Source organism: Vicugna pacos, chromosome 4, assembly GCF_048564905.1.
Source record: "Vicugna pacos chromosome 4, VicPac4, whole genome shotgun sequence".
Taxonomy (NCBI): Eukaryota; Metazoa; Chordata; class Mammalia; order Artiodactyla; family Camelidae; genus Vicugna; species Vicugna pacos.
In genome coordinates this window covers 68,370,065-68,390,830 of record NC_132990.1, presented here as the reverse complement: position 1 = coordinate 68,390,830, position 20,766 = coordinate 68,370,065, and the positions used below count along the sequence as shown (strand labels likewise).

At 47.8% G+C, this 20,766-nt stretch overlaps 1 protein-coding gene and 1 long non-coding RNA gene across 11 annotated transcripts in view; one reads left to right on the top strand and one right to left on the bottom strand.

Moving 5' to 3' along the window:
• The window catches only part of TTLL11 (tubulin tyrosine ligase like 11), a 227,283-nt gene that overhangs the window by 78,058 nt on the left and 128,459 nt on the right, over positions 1–20,766 (top strand). For 7 of the 10 annotated variants that reach the window (XR_012072252.1, XM_072960060.1, XM_072960061.1 and 4 more), the window contains 3 exons: positions 7,148–7,723; positions 19,635–19,730; positions 20,459–20,574. Coding sequence is in view for 9 of the 10 variants with exons in the window: in XM_072960060.1 (XP_072816161.1) it covers positions 7,148–7,723; positions 19,635–19,730; positions 20,459–20,574 (788 nt within the window). In the remaining variant the exon portion in view is untranslated. Of the gene's footprint in view, positions 1–129; positions 215–7,147; positions 7,724–19,634; positions 19,731–20,458; positions 20,575–20,766 lie in introns of those variants that run through there. The other 3 variants (XM_072960063.1, XM_072960069.1, XM_072960068.1) reach the window with 3 other exon arrangements.
• On the bottom strand, positions 5,335–7,179 carry LOC140696156 (uncharacterized). Its single transcript, XR_012072253.1, has 2 exons — positions 7,028–7,179; positions 5,335–5,675 (listed from the first exon to the last, which is right to left on the bottom strand). It is a non-coding gene; the product is annotated as an uncharacterized lncRNA (long non-coding RNA).

Below are 20,766 nucleotides of genomic sequence, written 5' to 3'. Positions count from 1 at the left end.
CAAGCTTCCTAATAATTTCATTTCGGAAAATATTTATTGAGCACCCGCTTTGCTACATTCTGGGAATAGTGTGTAAAATAAGGCTTGGTCTTTTTTTTTTTTTCTTAAGTGAAAGCAACTTTATTTAGAGAGATACACATTTCACGGAGAGTGGGGTGAGACTTGGTCTTAATCCTCAACCAGCTCATGGCCAGATGAGAGCACGACCATGACAGTAAGTAATAATAACATTCCACCAAATGTTATCACTGGCACATCACACTCTCTAACTTACATAATCCTCACAACAACCCCACGGCGGACGCACTGCTGTTTGTTCCTCTCACTTTGCAGCTGAGCAAACCAGGGCCCAGAGAGGTCAGAAGAGTGTCGAGGGTCCCACAGCTAATAAGGGGCAGCAACGCTGGGCTTGGTCGCCCTTTGGGCAATGTCCACGATCTTAACTCTCACGACGCACTCAAAGATGCGACTGTGATACATCAGAGCTATAAACTTAAAGATACACGCGCAGTTACATTACAGGGGGATGGAGACATGCTGTGGACGGGTTAGATGCACAGAGGATGAGAGAAGCCCTTCTGCCTGGAGCGCTGCGGGCCAGAAGGGGATTCTCCGATGGAAACTTTGAGCTGGGCCTTAGGTGCTGAGTAGGAGCTCTATGCATGAAGAAGGGGGAGGGAGGCCAATGGGAAGGTGCGGCAAGGCTTAGAGGCCGGAAGAGGGAAGGGAGGGGCAGCCGGGCCGGAAACGAGGCAGCTGAGAAGCGCCGAGCTGGCCTGCCAAGGGAGGAGAGCCTTTAAAGTCAGGCCAAGGTGTTGCACGTGAGTGAGAATAATTAATGTTATTTCTCTTAAACCGTTTAAGTAAATCCAGGACACTCATCAGTGATAGAAACAAACAGGGTTTTGCTGTTGTTGTTTGGCTGGCTGGTTGGTTTGGCTTTACCACTTAGGTTGTCTTCACTGGAACTGTTCACGAGGGAAGTGTGGGATTCCCAGGGACTGTGGCAACGCCTGACCGGTGCGGGGGCAGTCACGGCTCCTCCCGCTGGCCCTTCTTGGACTGAGGGGTTTGTGTGGACACCCGTTCCCCAGTTCAAGCCGTCCCACGTCTGAGTGTAACATCGGAGTCTCAGCCCTGCCAGACAGCAGTGTTTGGTTTTGCTAGTACTGGGGGAGTTGCCGTATCCAAAGTAATCATTTGCATAAGGTATTGGACAACAGGGTCCCGTTCCGATGAACAGTAAGGGACTTGAGTGGTGAGGTTTCAAAGTCCTCAATTGGCTTCGTGGCCCCAGGTGCTTGATTAATAGTCAGTGAAGTGAGCTTCTCATCCCCCACCCCCACCCCAGACCTGCTCCTCTTCCTGTATCCCCTAAATGTGCAAGTGCTCCCATCCCCCACACTGCTGAAGCCCCCTCTCTCCCCTTCCCCTCCATCCAGGCACCAGGTGCCCTGGAATCCTCCTGTGTCCCATTTCCCCATTCCAACCCCATCACCACTGCCCCGGCTCAGGCCTCCGCGACTTTGATAGCCCTGTTTTCCTCCTGCATCTGATCTTATCCCTGCCAAACCGTCCTCCTCACGGGTGCCCTGTCACCCACTGGTGGAAAATCCACTGGTGGCTTACAGATCGAGGACAAACACGAGGCATTTGGGGACATCTTCTGCCCGTTCCAGCCTCTTGTTCCCGGTGCTTCTCTCCAGTCTGGACTTTCCCTGCGTAACCTGGCCCATGGCGGAGGTTCCAGCCATCATCCGGGGCACTGATGACCCCAGGTCTCTCTCCTTCCTCCTAACCCCACTGCCAGCATCAGTTTCAGGCTTGTGCTGTCTGTCCCTGGCCATCTATCCCCTCCCGTCCATTGTCTACGTGGCAGCCAGAGGGATGTTTCTACAGAACACATCGAATTAAGTTGTGTAATTAAGTTCTCAAAACCCTTCAGTGACTCACCGTCACTCCAGGACGTTGTCCAAATGCCCCTAAAATGCTGTTCCAGGCCCTTCCTTCCCTACGAGACCCTGCGTCCTCCCCAGGCGTGGTCTCTTCCATTCCCCTTCTTCACCACATCCCACATTCATTCTAGACACGAGCTCAGGAACCTGACTGCCCGTATTCAAATCCTGGTTCTTCCATGTCCTATTGGCTGTGTGACCTTTAGCAAGTTACTTAACTTCTCTGGGCCTCCGTTTCCTTATCTGTGAAAATAGAGTTGTAGAGGGTTAAATGAGATAAATAATACGTGTTAAACTTAGGACAGCTTCTGACCCATAATAAGTCCCTTCAGGTGTGAGCTTATATTACTATTGCTGCTATGGGGATCTGGCCCCTGCAGCTCCCCCTGGGGTTTCCAGCGTCCTCCCCTCTTCATTTGCTGGCTGTTCTCCAGCCATTAGAACATGTCCTGCTCTCTCCCACCTTCACGGACTTCTCCATGGCAGCATGCTACCTGTTTGTCCTCTCGGCCTCACCTGTCTACCTCCCACCCTGCCCCTTCCTACCTAGCCCTTGGTAACCTAACTGCAGCCTCCTTTTCACCTGACTCAGAAATTGTCTGGCACACTGGGACTAGGAATTTGCCTCACATCCAAGGCTCAGTCGGCTGAGACTGGAAAGGGCTGGCCCTTGCCCCCTGTCCAGTGTTCACTTCGTGACAGCTGCTTGTCTACCAGACTTATTTTTGCTGAAGATCCACTCCCTGTGCCTGTGACACCGAGGGTCTCAGTTGCTAAGATTGGATGCAAATCCACCTGAGTGACAGAGGACTTCTCTAACTGGCTTTGACATCCCAGGTATTGCAGATACAGTATTTCTTCACAAATTGTCCTCTTACCTGCCCCTCGCTGCTAATAATGCTTTGTGGCTTGATGTTCCAGTGGCTGGATTTCTCTCTCGAAATATTTTAGTTTGCTTCCCCCAGGTTCCCCAAGTGCATCATAAATCTCCAGTCCCGAGTTCCTGCTCTTGTAGATCATCCCAGCGCGCTGATCACAGCAGCCCAGCATGAACTCTCCGCTGATTAATGTCACTTGCGTGTTTGTAACACAGCCTTCAACTGTGGTGATGTCAAGATAAATCATTGTTCCGAACCTGTTAGCTGGTGAGAGCCAGGGACCTTAGTGTGACCCCCCTTTATTGCATAGGTGAGTACAACAAAGCCCGGGGGAGTGAGGTGACTTCCTCAAGGTCACACAGTCAGAAATCACCTAAACTGGGACTAGAATCCAGGTTTTCCATTTTTCACTCCAGTATTCTTTTTAACTCACCAGAAACTATTTCTTTTCTTTTTTTAATTAAAATATTTTAACTTAAAAAAGTGGTAAAATATGCATAACATAAAATTTACCATCTGAATCATTTTTAAGTGTACATTTAGAAGTGTTAAGTACATTCACGTTGTTGTACAACCATCACCACCGTCCATCTCTAGGACTTGTTTCATCTTCCCAAACTGAAACTGTGTACCCGTCAAACACTAACTCCTCACCACTCCTCTCCCCAGTCTTTGGTAACCATCATTCTACTTTCTGTCTCTGTGAATTTGACGACTCTAGGTACCTCATCTAAGTGGAACCTTATAATAGTGTTTGTCCTTGTGTGTGATGATTTATTTCACTCAGCATAATGTCTTTAAGTTTCACTGTAGCATATGTCAGAATTTCCTTCTTTTTATGGCTGAATAATACTCAATTTTATGTATATATCACATTTTGCTTATCCATTCATCTGTTGATGGGCGCTTGGGTTGTTCCACATTTTGGCTGTTATGATTAATGCTGCTATGAACATGGGTGTGCAAATATCTGTTCGCCAAAAGCTATGCCTTATGAAAATATATTCAGAGACACTTGCTGCTACTGACTATTGCCACTCATATTTTTTTTTCTAATGGTAAGTTTGGGGGAAAAACAAAACCTACAATAAAGACTATGAAAGTAGATAATTTTATGTGGTATGTAGTTCCAGGATTTCATATTCATGTTTCTCATAATTTAAAAATTTTTATACAGACTGATAGAGAATTTTAACAGATAGGCCAATCTGTGTATTAGGGTGAACACTAAAAATATATTTAAGGGCCAGGCACCATGAGAACTGAGTGTGACCTTGGCCAACTATGGCATTTTGGAGATGAGTTCATTCAAAAGTATGAGCTTATCTTAACAGCAAGGCAGAGGGAACTTTTTGTGGTGGTGCTTCTTTAAGACTATTTTAACATCTTAATTGAGTGTCTGTCTTACTGCTGAGAAGAGTTGAATTTTGATGATCTTTCCCAGTCACATTTCTCAAATATCCACTAGGGGGCAGTAAAAAACACATAAAATTTCCAATAGACCCAACGAGTGCCCGGCAATCAGGCCACCACATCCTCTGTACCTCTTTCAGCTACCCATACATGCCATTACAAGATAATGAACTGCACATCCAACAGCATGTCAGGGTGAAACTGGCGATACCGTCAGCTGCAGCCCAAGTGCAAGTGTCCCTCACATCCAGGCTAACATTAATGCCTGCAGCTTCATTCACTGCGTTGGGCCCAGGTTGTATTTGCATTCAGTTCACATTAGTCCAGTGATTCTCAGACAGAGTGAACATCAGAATCACCCGTCAAGCTTTTTCCAAAATACGCATGCCCAGGTCTCATCCCAGATCTAATGAACCTGAGTTTCTGGGCCCGGGGCCTTGTCGTACAGACTATATTTAGATTCTTGTCCACAACTTCTTGCTGAGAACCAATACATTCGTTCTTTACTTTAATACCTTTAATACCTGGGGAGGAGGGGTTACCCTTGAGTAAAACCTCAGAGGAAAATGAATATGAATTCTGGAGAATCTTTTTCTCTTGTTAAAAATACAAGTTGCTGAAGGGTCTGGAGGCTGAGGAACAATGTTCAGAACAGCTCTGAGGCTTTCCCATAGGGAAGGCCGTGCTCAGGGGCCAGACTCTTTAGTGCGAGTCCAGAGCCCAGATACCAATACTGTCTTCTGTATTAAGAGAATGTTTCCTGTCATGCTCAGGGAAAAAGAGACCTTTAATTTTATCTTATCAGAGGGTAAAATGGCACAGAGAGCCTGCCATGAGGTCAGAAGCCTTCAGTTCTCATCCTAACCATCCCCCTAGCTAGTTATGGACCCAAGGCAAGTCATGTCCCCTCTCTCAGCCTCAGCTTCCCTGTTTGAATAATGAAAAGACTGGATGCCATTAATCTCCAAGGATCCTTCCAGTTCTAAAAATGCAGTGATTCTATTAGTATGAATAATCGTGATTTGTATGGTAGTACTCTGGCAAAGAGCAGAAGAAATATTCAGTCATGCAATGAATGACAGAGACTATTGAGCATGTAGTTTAATTTATTTAAGGCATATACACTGAATTCAAAGGAGAAAATATTGTGGCCGATAATATATTGATCTGTTAGTATCTTCAGCCTAGCCAAAGCTTTCTAGAGGAAAAAATTACCCATTGGTGCAAACTTGACATCTTTCACTTCCTGATGCATAACTACCATTTCTGCAGCTCGCTTATATTTACTGTAAAGGGCCAAATGTATGAATGCTTTGGATGAATATTAAATAACTACGTAAACGTCAAGGTCACTGTTGCAAGGAAGGCTCAGTGGAGGGCCCTCGGAGGCTTGCATTGATCTCCTGTGAAGTTCCATTCTTGAATCCTGCTGACAAGGGGAAACAATTGATGTGGACCATTATTAAGGCTTTAAGTGTTTCTCCATTGTTAAAGATCTTTTACAAGCCCGAGTAACTGATAGTGCCCGAGGAATTGGCAAAAGCTTCAGTTAGAAATATAGGCTGGTCAGAGAGATAAGTAAAACCCAGCGCGCAGATGTCCTGGGCTGGGCTTACTCAGCAAAGATGCGCAGCCGGGTGAGTCCAGTTCACGGGCTTCTTCACTCCAGAAGCTGCAGAGAGAGTGGCTCCTTCTTTCAAATCCACCTTAAATTTCCTCCAGCTCTCCTCCCCGGGCAAAAACCTCCCAAGGATCAGACAAGGGTCCAGGGTCCCGGGGAATGGGGCGTGTATGATGCAGACCCGCGGATCCAGGCTGACTGTCTGTGCTGGTCATGTGTCCTGGATAATTATGTGGGTGTCCTGCTGACCGGGAACTGGGAGGAGAGCAAATCTTACGATGACAGAATCTAGCTTCAGAAAGACCTCACCAGACTAAAGGATTGGCCGAGTCTACGAGATGAACTTAATAAGAGATATCAATGGTAAAACTAACAGCCCCCCGTGCACGAGCTCTGTGTGGGCCTGCGCTCAGCCCCGTGTGCATTTCAGTTTATTTCATCTTTACAATGGCCCAGAGAGGAAAGGTTTTCATATCCTCATTTTTAAAATGAGGAAACGGAGACATGGAAATGCAGAGCAAGGTGCAAGCCTTCAGAGCCCTGGATCTGGATTCCAATCCCAATTCTGCCCCTCGGCCCACCGGCAAGTTACTTCATCTTTTTAAAAAAGTAGCAACAGCCGGGCTTTCTGGCCGCCTCTTCTGTGTCAGATTCTGTGTGCTTCACCCTTTGCATTTGTTATCTCATTGAATCCTCAGAACAGTCTTTCTCCCGTTTTGCAGATGAGGCAGGCACAGGTAACTTAAGTAACTCGCCCAAGGTCACACAGTAAGTAGCAGGGCCAGGCTATGAGCCCAGCCAGCCTGACTCTCAGGCCCACGCTCTGAACAGGCTGTGCCCTCTCCGTTTCCTGTATTATAAAAAGGGAATGATCATCTGTGAGGGTTAGATTAAATAACTTATGCAGAGTGCCCAGTATAGGACCTGCACATAGTAGGCGCTTGTAAATAGCACTAGATTATCATCATCACTGTCATCAGTTAAATAACTTGCTTGGGGTTATAGCTAATAACTGGCAAAGGCCTGGGATTTGAACCCAGGTCTTATGACTGCAGATCCATTGCGCTGTGGATCTCCCTTCCGGAGGACAAGATCGGGAGCACCTTTGAGGTCACTATCTCAGTACCTAGTACCCTGTTCTCCCCCTGGCAGGTGCTTACCGAGTACTCACATAGGCAGGGCCCGTTTTGTCACCAAACATTTGCCAAGATCCTGCTCTGTCTCAGGGGACCAGAGAGGAAAAGAATATGGTGCTAACCATCTTTTTTCTCCCCTGCCAGGTTCAAATGGTGAAAGATGGGGACCCCTCCTGGAAGCCCACTTTTATTGTGAAACCTGATAGTGGTTGTCAGGGTGACGGAATCTACCTCATTAAAGACCCCAGTGACATCCGCCTGGCAGGGACCCTCCAGAGCAGGCCGGCGGTGGTCCAGGAGTACATCTGCAAACCTCTCCTTATCGACAAGCTCAAGTTTGATATTCGTCTGTATGTCTTACTCAAGTCCTTAGACCCCTTAGAGATTTACATAGCCAAAGAGGGACTCTCTCGGTTTTGCACGGAGCCATATCAGGAGCCCAACCCCAAAAACCTGCACCACATCTTCATGCACTTGACCAACTATTCTCTGAACATCCATAGTGGTAAATTTGTCCATTCGGACAGTACTAGCACGGGCAGCAAGAGGACTTTCTCTAGCATTCTTTGTAGGTTGTCTTCCAAGGGTGTTGACATCAAGAAGGTCTGGTCTGATATCATCTCCTTGGTGATTAAGACTGTCATTGCCCTGACTCCAGAACTCAAAGTTTTCTACCAGTCGGATATCCCCGCTGGGAGGCCGGGGCCCACATGCTTCCAGGTAACCATCGCCAGTTCTCAGCCTGAGTTCTTGACCTTGACGGGGCCCTTACAGGGCTCCCTGGCCTCGTGTGGGATGAGGGGTGGGGGGGGGATGGCCAGAGGGGTGGAGGGGTGGATGCTGGCCTGGGCTTCAGTGGGAAACTAGGGTCCAACATCCTGCTTTCTATTTGGGGCAAGTTACTTCCACTTTCCCACCTGTGAAAGGAGGCTAATAGTACCTCCCCCTTAAGGATTCTTACAAGAATCAAATGACATAGATGGAATACGCAGTGCCTCCCATTCATTCATTCATTCTTTCTTCTAGCAGTTTTTACTCCCTGCTTAGTAGGGTCAAGCACTGCTCCAGGTACTAGTGAGACCGTACGTCAGGTCTCTGGTGGCTGATGCAGAGGGTCTGCTCTTGTGGGAGGCAAATAAGTTAAAAAGCAATTTGTATACAGTGTCACGAGTGCTAGAACAGGGTAGGAAGCACACTGGGCGCCGTGAGACTGTGGGACCATCTAACATTTTCCGAGTGGGAAAGAGAGTGATCCGGGAAGACTTCCCAGAAGAAGTGGCAGTTAAACTAGAACCTGGAGGAAGAGTTAAATGAAGCAGGTGAGACTGGATAAGGCTGGGGAGACACAGTGTCCTACGGGAGACATGTTTGCAGCCCTCAAGGGAAGAGGGGACTGAAGGAGGTTTAGTGTGGCTGAAGGGTGGGGTTTGAGGCAGTGATTGGGAGGGAGGTGAGGGAAGATGAGGACGGAGAGGTAGGTAGGGGGTAAGTCAGGGAAAGCTGAGGGCGGTGGGGCCACAGGGAGGTGCTAGCAGGGCACTGAGGCACGCAGATTTGCCCGTTACAGAGAACAGACTGGCTGCAGGGCGGAGAATGGCTTGAAGCGAGGCTGGGAGCAGGGAGGGGACGAGTGAGCCACTTGCATTCATTCGAGCAAGAGAGGATGCTGGCTTGGATTAGGAAGGTCTTGGGGCGGTTGGAGAGAGTAGACTGGGGAGCATTTAAGAGCATGGCTAGGCTTGCTGACTGGAGGGGGCTCGGGGAGAGTGGAGAGATGGTAGCAGTGAGGGAGCAGGGAGAACCCAGACTGACTCACAGGTGGCTTGGGCACTTGGATGGATGGATAGAAGCCACTGGCTGGGAACCAGGCTTGTAGGAGGAGCGCTAGGAGTTGGGCTTGAACAGGCCTCTGGAGTGCCCCTTGTGTGACATCCGAGTGGAAGGACTGAGTGGAACATTTGACATTTGGGCCCAGAATTCAGGAGAGAGAGGTCTGGGCCAGAGAGAAGGGTTGGGAACTCATCAGTGTTCAGATGCTCACTGAAGCCATGAGAGGCTGCAGGGCGAGAAGAGGCCAGACAAGGGCCCTGTGGGACCACCATTCAAGTACGGGACAGGCAGAGAGGGGGCAGCTACGGAGGCCAAGAAGTGGCTTGAGCTCTGGAAGGGATGTCTGGAGAGGAAGTGGCCCAAATGCTCGGAGAAGCAGCAGGCGGGGACTCAGAGAAGCAGCCAAGGCGAACGCTGCTGAGATGTCACGTGAGACCAGAGCTGACCGTGTCCGCTGTCCTCGCTGACTTCCGTGAGCCTTGTCTTCGGTGGGGCAATGGCTCGGGGCGATGCACTGTGAGCTGAACCAGAGCGCGGGAGGGAAGGAGATGGGAATAAGAGCAGCGCCTGCTTCCAGATCGTTTGGCCGTGAAGGTGGTGGCGGGGGAACACAGAGTCCAGGAGCTCAGTGGGCACACAGTTTCCTGCTGCCGGATAAATCAGAGCAGGGAGCAGAGGATATGGAGGGTACCTCGGGGGCCCGCTCCACCTCATCTTTAAAATTATCTTGTAGCAGCTAATGCATCAGAGAGACTACACGAAACATGTATGTAAGCTGTGAAGCAAAATCACCAAAGAATCACCCCCAACCCACCTCCCAACCTCAGGTACCCGATTACCGGCTTCTTCCCCGCCCCGTTTCTCTCCTTAGCCTGAGGAGGACGTCATCCTGAATTTTATGTTTATCATTTCCTTGCTTTAAAAAAAATTTTACTATATGAATGTTTCCCAATGCAATCTATTGTTTTGTTTCACTTCTGTTTGAGCTTTATAAAACACCACAATCAAGTATGTTCTTTTCCACTGCAGGTCAGGGTGGGCCGCTGATCCTGTTTCGTTCGCACTGCTGTGTATTCCATTGTAGATACGCACGATGTGTTCATCAGTTCTCCTGTCAATGAACATTTGAGTTGTTTCTAGTCCTTTATCTAAGGCTGTGGCAAGAGAGGAACGGGTAGCGTGGAACGAGAAGGGAGAGGGGAGGCAGGGCGCAGCGTCTCTGATGGAGGGGTCGTTCATTCGACAGCGGAAGAGGGGGCTGGTCCGGAGGTGCAGCCCCCCCCAAGCAGAGGGCCTACCCTGGGGGCTGGACACCAGTCAGCGGGATTCCCCGGCTGGCTGACGGAAGCTCTTGGAGGGGAATTCAGGCAGCGAGCAGTTCCAGGAGGGGCTGACTGTCATACAGAGATCTGTCCTTAGGCAGTTGGACCCCAGGCTTTGGTTCCCAGGCAGGATGTCCTGCTCAGCCATCAGGCAGATGACTTAAAGCATTAGAAAGGGGGAAGTGAGCAGGGCTTAGAGGGAGAACCAGGGAGAAAACAAGTCTGGCCCGAGCCATCAGGAGTTTAGGGCAAAGGAGACCGATGCAACGTGGAGGCATTCAGGGGTCACCCCGGGGGACTGTGTGGGCACATCTGTTCAACAGGGACAGCTATTCCGGGAGTACCATGTGGCCAAGCCACAGAGCCCTGGCACAGCACGGGGGCGGGGTGGAGGGCGATGGTTTTGCTGCTGTCTGGCTGTGGACAGGCGTCACGGGGCAGCCATCGGGGTGGAAGCAGGGGCCCGCGCCGTGGGGAACCAGAGGGCCGACAGGGAGGGAGCCGCTGGTTGGGACAGATCACATCGAGCAAAGGGAACCACAGCCCTGTGACTGCTTCCCGCTGCTTGACCACACTAAGTGCTTCCAGGCCCGGGGTCAGGAAAGGAGCACAGGGCTGGGAATAACCCTCCCGGAGGAGCTCGTCCTCTTGCCAGCTGTGTGGCCTTGGGCACCTTCTTCGCCAGCCTGTATCTTTCTCTGCGAGTCACCTGCGCTCACTTTCCTACCTGCCTCCTTTGGAGCAGTGGCAGTCACGAGGTGGTATAAAGCGTTAGCTGCTTTCAATCTGTTTTACCACACATTTCAGATTCACAGTGATTGAACAGTGTTTTTTTTCCTCCTTGGAGTCCTCGCCTGCTTTCTTTTTATCACTTGTTAAAACACTTGTTCGTTTGGGTCTCAAACACCTGAGTGAGCTCGGCCTAAAGATTTAGGGACAATGCATGATTCTGCCATTGACTTGCTGTGTGATCTTATATCAGTCACTTAACTTCTCTGTGCCTCAGTTTCCTCCCCCCACCCCAAGGGTTGGTGTCTAACTCCCGTGAGATAAAGATTATGAAGGGCTTTGCAAACCCTAATGCTCTGTGCATGTGTACTGAATCATTTCTTTGTCCTGGACGCCCTTTTCTCTTGTAGCCTGGGCCCAGCCCGGATTGCAGCATCCTGGGACATGAACTCTAAGCCACCCAAATTACATTTATCTTAAACATGTGACCGCGATCCCTTTCCAATCACAGCCACAATAACTACTTGGGAAATTGCAATGGCCCGGAGCAGCTGCTGGCGCGGCGCGGCTGTGGGCAGCTTTCCTGTAATCTGTTGCCTAGGAACGTGGCTGCCCTGTCATTCTGGCCTGTCCCCGTCATTGCCCAGGCAGCCCCCAGCAACATATCCGGTCAGTCTTCTCGCCTGCGGCTCTGCGGGCCTGGCTTATACAGTAAGATCCGTCTGGGGGTAGGTGTTCCAGGCGGCAGAGGTGCCCCGGCAGAGGAAGGGTTTCCAGCTCAGCTTCCATGAACATTCTTTCCCAGCTTCACTGCTCAGTTTCCATGTTCCTCTGACTCTGGGGCCACTTCTCTCCTTGGCTGTGATCCTTTCCCTTCGGTGTCTGGAGGAGGCACCTTCCCTAAATGCTAAGGTGCTTCTAGTCTTTCGTCTTTGCCCTTTTGATCTCCTGCCTCCCCATCAGGTCCAGACCACCCCCCTCCCAGAAAGGAGGCGAAGGAGCAACCTAGTGGTCACACATGGGCTTGGGTTCCGTTCTTGGACATCTTGGTTTTGAGCCAACCTCAGCTCCACCTTCCAGCTGCTCAAGCTGGTGAGCTTGGCAAGCTAACCTTTCTTGGCCTCAGTGTCCTTATCTGCAGACAGAGATGTTATTTGTACCTACCTGACCGAGCCATTGTAAGACTGAATGAGAGAAAGCTATGTGGAACGTTTGGCACGGTACCTAGCGCATAGTAATCACTTAATAAACGATGGTTATTACTTATTTTGTTATCTGTAGCAACAATCGTTCTCAAACTGGTCTACGAAGAAGTGCCTTGAACTAATGGGGAAACCATGAAATAGTCCCATTTTGAACTTAAAGGAGCATCAAGGTTCCAAAGAGCATAGTTTGGGAAACATGTCCTTAGCCTGGCATTAGTTGCCTCCCAGCCTGGCCAAGGCCTCAGCTCTCCATCCTTCCTGAGCCCTGCAAGCCTGGAAGACAGAGCTGATTCCTGTCTCTCGGACGTAATGTGTGTTTTCCCAATTCTGCCTGTTTGTTCTCTTCTGTCTTGGCCATGCTCTCTTCTAAGTCTCACTGCTTGTTTGAAATTCATTGCCTTCCAGACAAGGTGATGCTCACATCCCACTTTCTCTGTAAAGCCTTCCTTGACCACTTCTGATGCTTAAGCTTTTTTCTTTTTTAAGACAGATTTGCCGGTCCCACTGAGACAAGACCCGAGCTAGCTCTGGGGCGTGTGGTCATGGATAAGACACAGTCCTGCCCCTAAGAGGTGCATGGTGTCGTGGGGAAGACCGACACGTGGGAATTACAGTTTTTGTAATGAAGGCTGGAAGGGGGCTTGTACAGGATGCTGGGAGAGCACAGAAAGGGGATTAGTTAACTTTGCCAGTTAAAGCAGTCAAGGAAGGCCTTCCAGAGGATGAGATGCTTAATCTGGAGCTTAAGGCATGAAGAATTTTCTATGCAGAAAAAGGTGAGCGATAACACACTCTCTGGTTTCTCTCTTATTTCATTGGCTGCTGCTTCTCATCTGTTTCTTCTGGACCTGCCAGTGTTGGAGATTCTCCAGGACTCTAACTCCTCACCTTGCATCTGCAATCATTCCCGAAAGGACCTCTTCCAGCCCCGTGGCTTTAAGTACCAGCTATGTGCTGTTGACGCCTACATTTGTATCTCCAGTCTTGACCTCTCCACACTGGTCTACCCAACTGCCCACTTTAATTTTCTACTTGAATTTCTGGTGGGCATCGCATAGTTGACATACGCAAAAGCAAACTCTGGATTTCTCTCCCCAAATACTCTCTCACTGTCTTTCCTATTTTAGTAAATGAATAGCATTCACTTACTTAGGCCCAAAACTCCAATCATTCTCATTTCTTCTTTTTCACTCCTTCCTACAACTAATCCATAAGCAACTCTTGCAAATATACATTAAAATGCAGCCGAAACGTAACCACTTCTAACCAGCTCCGCTGCTCCCCTCCCAGGCTAGGCAGCCGTCACCGTGCACTTGTGTCACTGCAACAGCCTCCTGATTGATGTCCCTTTTCCCACCCTTGCTACTTATAGCCTGTTTTTCTCACTGTAGCCAAACTGATTCTTTTAAAACATGTCAGATCAAATTACTTCCCTGTGTAAATTTTCCCGTGGCTTCCTTGTTGCACTTAAAATCCTGGCTCCTTACCGTGGCCTACAAGATGCTACATGATCTGTCCCCTGTCATTCTGTTGGCCCTCTTCTCCCGTCACCCTCTTGCTCACTCCTTGCTGTTTTTCAAAAGTGGCCTTTGTTCTTGCTGTTCCCTCTACCTGGAATGCTTCTCCTCAGCTCTTCAAATGAATTTTTCTCTCACTTCATTCAGTCCCTGGTCATCCATCACCACCTGAGTCTTTTGCTTCTGGTTGTGATGGAGTAGCAAAGACTGGACTTGACCTTCTTTTGAAAACAACCAGAATACCAGACAAAAATACATGAAATCAATGTTTTCAGATTTTGGACAACAGACAGCTCAGCGACTATGATCCCTGAGGAAAGAGGGGGAAAAAAGCCAAGATGAATCTACGGTTGCCTCAGCTTTCTGTCTGGAGGCAATCTCCAGAACGTGGGCAAGTGGGAGAGGGAAACTAAAGAGAGCCCTGTGACCTCAATGAGTTGAGGGGATGGAGGTCAGAGTTTGGGAGTGCCAAGGGGGCTGGAATTCTGTGGGCAGGATTCTGAGAAGGAGGGAGCCAAGCAGGAAAAGAGCTCCAGGAACCTGCATGGGGTCCTGGTGCCTCTTTGCTGAGCACTAGGCCATTCATACGTGGAGTGTTAATCCACAAAGCTGGGCAAAGAGTGACCAGGGCATCGAGAAGCTGAACAACCTCCACGGCTCACGCAGAGCAGGGAGATGGTCGAGCTCCCAAGAACCAGTGTGGAGAGTCCTTGGTGATGACTGGGGGCATTCAACGGAGACTCCGGAGAAGTTCTGCCTTAATGGACTGCATCTTCCCTGGAATGACATTTACTCCAGACTCAACTTAGTAAAGCTTAAACAATAGGCCTGGAAGGTATCAAACTAACCTGCAAATAACTGACTGCCAAAAAACCTGGTACTTTTTAAAAGAAGACAAAATTCAGACACTCAGCATGAAGTGTCTGGCATCCAATAAACACACACTGGAGGCAGGAAAAGGGTAACCCAGACCAAGGGGGGAAATCAATAGAAACAGACCCATAAATATTGGAAATAATAGAGCTAGGAGGAAAAGGATGTTAAAACAGCTACTACAACTGTGTACAAAAATTTAAAGGAAAATATGAGCTTAATGTGGAGGGAAATGGAGCTATTAAAAAAAAAACCAAATGGAAGAAAATACAGTCCCTGTAATGCAAACGTCACTGGATGGGATTAACATCAAATTAGACACCGCAGAAGAAATGATCAGTGAGCCTGAAGACAGAGCAATAGAATTTATTCAAAATGAAATGGAGAGAGGAAAACAACAGGAAAAATAAATAAACAGACCCTCAGTGACCTGTGGTACAATATCAGATGGTCTAACATATGTGTAATTGGGGTTCCCTGAGCAGAAGAGACAAGGAAGTTACAGGAAAAACATTTGAAGAAATGGCCCCACACACAAGTGCACATGCACACACCCCTGTAAGGTTTGTCATAATCAAACTGGTGGTGATAAGAAAATCTTAAAAGCAGCTAGAGAGAAAAGGCACATTATGTTCAGAGGAACAAAGAATATCCGAAAAGTTCTCATCAGAAACTGTGCAAAGCGGAAGACAATGGGATGACACGTCACCTCCTTAGAAAGTCCTTCCCTGACCACCAAACCCTCCCTGCATCCACTGCATCACATTCTGTTCTTACCCGGCTTTAATTATTAACTTGCTTGCAGTCTCTCTCCTAGAACATAAGCTCCAAGAGGGCAGGAGTTAAAACATCCTTTGTCTTATTTGCTGCTTTATCCCCAGGGCCTGGGACAGTACCTAGTGTTTGGTAGGTGCTTAACAGATATTTGATAAATCTGTCTTCCAGGTAAAAGGGTATAAAGCCAGAGAGCACTAAAGCATCCTGGAACTACTAATAGTTCAGCACAATTAGAGCCCCAGGTGTGCAGCAGTGAGTCAGAGGAAATAAGGCTGGAGTTGGATACAGGTGCCAGGTCATAGAGGAATTTGTAGGACATGCTGTGGATCCCAGGCTTCCTTCTGGAAGCAGAGATTTTAGGCAGAGGAGTGTTAGTATTTTATTTGCATTTTAGAAGAATTACTCTGGCAGCCCCTCATGCCAGATGAATTAGAGGGGTGAGTTTGAGAGCAAGGAAACTGATGGGGAAGTTGTTCAAGTTGCCCAGGGGAAAGATGCTGCAGGTCTGATCCAGACTAGGAAAAGGGAGGATGGGTCAGACCTAGAAAGCGTTCTAGCAGGTAGAATGCACAGAGTTGGTAAGCAGCTAGATGTAAAGGATGAAGGAGACATTCTTGGCTGCCTGCCACAGGCTCAGACTCCCTCACAAGGCTATAATCAGCATGTTGTCCAGGACTGCAGTCGTGTCAGGGCTTGACTGGGGAGAGATCCCCTCCCCAGCTCACTCACATGGCTGTTGGCAGGCCTCCGGTACCCTCCCTGGCTGTTGACTGGGACATCAGTTCCTTGCCACTTGGGACCCTGCAGAGGGCAGCTCACCACATGGTAACTGGCTTCCCTCAGAGTGAGCATGCAGGAGAGTTAAGAGAAGGTATCCCAAGATAGAAGCCACAGTCTTTTTATAACCTAACATTGGAGGACACAGCCCATCATTTCTGCCCAATTTTGCTTGTTAGATACAAGTCACTAGGTGCAGCCCACCCTCAAGGAGAGGGTATTACGTAAGAGCAGGAATGCCAGGTGATGGGTATCATTGGGACCACATTAGAGGCTGCTGGCCACAGATAGTTTGGATATGTAGGATTCGAGGAGTGTGGGACCTCCTAGTTGGGAATACTCTGGAGACAGGTGGATGTGCAGTTCTGAGGCTCAGGAGAGAATCCCCTCTCATTGGAATGTAGCTTGGAGCCTTTGCATGAGTTTACAATGAATGGCTCAGGGCCCTTTTCTCCCCAACTTGCTTTGGAGGCTTCTAGAGGTGAGGGGTGAAGGACAGATATCTTTGAATCCCTAGGGCACCCGTCAGGTAACACATAATTGCTGACTGAATTACTTGGAGGGGTGGATAGTATCATGATTGAAAAGTCCTCTCTCTCTATGTGACATTTCCTACTCTGCCACCAAACCAGAGAGAGGTTTTCCCATTTCTAAGCTTCAGGTTTCTAGTCTGCAAAGTGGATTTTAGACTAGATTAGTAGTTTTTCTTTTCTTTTTTTTTAAAAAGGTTTTCCTTACGGGAATACTAAGATGTAAAATCGGTAAAAGTTGATCTGATCTGGTCTCCCCTAAAAGACCCTCATTTTGAAAAACACTGGAGCAAGTAAATTCTGGATTTTCTGCCAACTCTTCTGGAGTTTTATGACAAGATCAACTCTAAGCTTCTCCCAGTTCTGTGATTCTGTTTATTGAGATCCACTGGTGGTCCATATTTCACTGAACTTTTGGGAAAAAAGTCATACTTCCTTGAACCTGGGAAAAATATAATAAAGCTGACTTTCGTTTAATACTTACTATGCATCAGGTACTGTGCAAAATATTTTACATCACGTTTTTATTTCCTCCTATGTCCCCTATTAGAGTGTAAGTGCCATGAGGGCAGGGACTCTGTCTAGTCCACTACCATATTTCCAGGAGCTAAAATAGTCCCTGGGACATAGGGAGCATTCAATAAATATCTTATGAATGAATGAACTGAGGTGAGTACTATTCTTACTCCCATTTTACAGATGAGGAAACTGGGGCATAGAGTTGCTAAGTAACTTGCCAGTAGTTACACAAGATAAAGGCAGAGTTAAGGTCTGAAATCAGCTCCTCTGGACTCCAAAGCCATTAATGCTACTTCTTGTTGATGGGATTAGAAGGAAAGTGGAAAGGGAGCTGGCGTATGTCGAGTATCTTCTTTAGGACGGGCATAATCCTAGGTTCTTTTTGCTTCCGTTATCAACCACCCTGCAATGGTTATCAATGGGCTGCCATTATGCCCATTTTTCAGACGAGGTGTGTGAGGCTGAGAGAGGCTAAGTTGTCTAGCTAGTGTGAGAGACTTGGCTGAGATTGAAACCCAAATCTGTCTGGCTTCAAAGCATTTTTGCACAAGACCCAACATATCCAACTACATCCACCGAAGTTTAGGTTCTGGAAGATACTATGCTACGGGCGCGTGCAGGTCTATGTGGCTGGTGGGGTTTTGTCACTCCCCTTCTCCAGCTTTCCTATAGCTGTGCATTCCCGAAGCCACTGTGCCTTGAGCTGAGAAGAGTCCACCAGGCTGAGAAAGTGCAAGTCCAAACTTCTAAGATGTAGCAAAATGTAAGCATTGATGACTCAGGATGAGGAACGCTGGCACCAGTAGCCGGCCATTTCTGTAACCTCATCAGCATCGCGCGTCTCAGACCAGGTCTGAAGTTAGACTGATGGTGTCACCGGAGTCTCTTAAAGCCCTCATTACTCATATCCACTTGTCATATATTATTAAGCAGATCTATAATACATGTAACATTTTCTACTGAATTTCCATTCCTTTCTTCTCATGACCAGGGAAAGAAAAATAGAGTAAGAGTGACTTCTCCCAACTTTTCATCCTCACTGCCCTTTATTGAAGAATAACCTCATCTTAAATTACCCCCCAAAATGGTCCTTTGAGCTCTGATTTCATTAACGAGGATGAAGCTAGAGTTTAATAATTATCATTTAACTGATACATAGTCTATATAGACAAGTCAATGGATTTCCTCTCATCTTTTCTTCTTGTGGACTCCACAGGGGAGGGGATGCAGTTATATCTTTTTTCTTCCCTCTCCTTTATTCTGTACATTATTTTTTGAAACTTTGGGATTGTATCGCTCACATTAGGAGCTTTCTAACTTAACGTCTCCTATAGAGATAATGAGACGAGCATCTGACGTCCTCCTCGTAGTCCAAGTCAGAATCCAATCTGAAGGGTGAAGAGATGTTATCTGGATAAAGGGTTATTTTGGGCAGAGGGAGTGAGATGCACAGGGTGGCTTACCCCATCGCAGGGCTTGTGAGGAGTTGAGAGAGGCCAGAAGACAAAGCCTCACGTGAGGCAGCAAGCCGGATTCCAAAGCAGGCAGCCGACAAATGGTCCTGGAGTCACCTTGGGTGCAGGCTGGCTTCATCGGTGCGTGATCTGTGCAGTCACACAGGGCCCCCATCGGAAGGGCTCCACGCGTGGTTTAAGGCTCCGTTTCACCATCCTGAAACCGTTTTGAGTAAGAGATCCTGCCTTTTCATCTTGCACTGGGTCCTGCAAACTATGTAGCCAGCTCTGCTTGGGTATGAAATCCGGCTCTGTCACTTCCTGGGTAGGTGGTCTCAGGGAAGTCCACTTTCTGAGACTCAGTTTCTGCTTCTGTGAAATGGACAGCCTGATCCCTGTTTCAGATACACTGTTGTGAGGATTCAACGGGAGGTTCAGATACACTGTTGTGAGGATTCAACGGGAGGATGAGTAATTGGTGCATTGTATCATAATTGGCGCCTAATAAGTTCTCCTGTCTCCTTAGCTAGAATTGCCCAGGGGATTTGTTATTCAGACTGCATTTGCCTGCGCTCCAATCTGAACGATTCTGACTCACAGGTGTGGGCTGGGGAGGAGCAGTGGTTTTGAAAGTGATCCTTAAGTGATGCTGATATGTACCTGAGGTTAAGAAGGATGCCCTTGGGTTTTTTTTTCTTTTTAGAGGTCTAGTTAAGGAGCAACTTAACAGAGGAGAACAGAAGGAGAGGGAGAAATTGATGGACTGCTTCTGGTCCTTAACATAATAAAAAAACTTATGAAAGAAGAAAAAGGTCGCCATCTCACAGCACTTGAGATGACACACCAATAGTGCTGAAGGGAACATGCGAACCCACCGCATTACCAAGGCTCCTGGAAAATTCTCTGCTGTGCAGTTGGCCTGACAAGCCCCTGCAGAGGTAGAGGGTGTGTGGACAGGAGAAGCCAGGGTCCAGCCCCAGGTTGGGGGGCAGCGTGGGAATTTATTTTCACCTCGAATGCCCCAAATACCATACTCGATTCCTGAAAAAGACACTGTAGCTCGAAGGAGTAATTCTGAATTGTGTTTGTCCTGCCCAGATTTTAGGTTTTGACATTCTTCTAATGAAAAACCTGAAGCCCATACTCCTTGAAGTAAACGCAAATCCCAGCATGAGAATCGAACACGAGCAAGAGGTAAGTATCTTCAGCATCTCGTTGAATATGTTGCCATCCAACCACACGTCCCGCTCTCGTGTTGCTCCCTTGGCCAAACGAGGTTCGGCATTCTCAGATTTGCCCAGCAGAGTTCTGTTCAATCCTAAATAATCTCGGTTTTGTTGTGCTCTGGACATGCTCTATTAATATAAGACCTCCTCGACCTGTGGTCGTTTCCCAGCATGCAGTCCTTCCAGATCTTAAGATCTGCAGATGTAGAAGAGCTGAGCCTTTCCATCAGTTCTGATCTGAACTAATTAGCTAGCCTCGGGAGATGAATTAATTGAAATTCTGTGAGTATTATTTAGCCATGCTGACATGCTTGAATCACGAAGACAAACAGTACATTTAACAGTGGGTCTATTTTCCCCCGCCCCCTTAACAATGCATAGAAAAGACTGGAAGGAAATACACCAAAGATTAATTTTGGGTTTGGGGAGGATTACGTGGATTCTTTTCATTTTCTCTGCCTCTTCCGTATTTCCAAATTTTCTACAATGCATAGGTGTCATTTTGCTAATTAGAAAAATAGATTTTTTTCCCCCTCTTTGTGTATTTTGTTGATCTGTAAAAAGGAAACTGACGTTTTTAAGATAAAGGGAATTCTAAAGGAAAATCTAACAGTCCATCCACTGGGGCTACTGCTGACAGTCACCTGGGACTGAATCACTCTCTCTGCTGTAATACGGAATCCGTACCTTTTCAAGCTCTCTCCAGGGGTGTTTGAGAACGTCCCCAGCCTTGTCGATGAAGAAGTAAAAGTGGCTGTGATCAGAGACACACTGCGTCTCATGGACCCACTTAAGAAGAAAAGAGGGAACCAGTAAGTATTTTTGAAGTCACTTATCTCTACCAACTCTGCTTCCCGTGTCCGGCGCAGGTAAGTCGAGTTCTTGAAACATGTTAACACTGTGAGATTTATGCATTAAACATTCTGATAAGTCATATTTTCATCTATGAAGATCAGCCTCCAAATACAGTGACTCAAAAGTCAGGAAATGGAGGCCTGCAATTT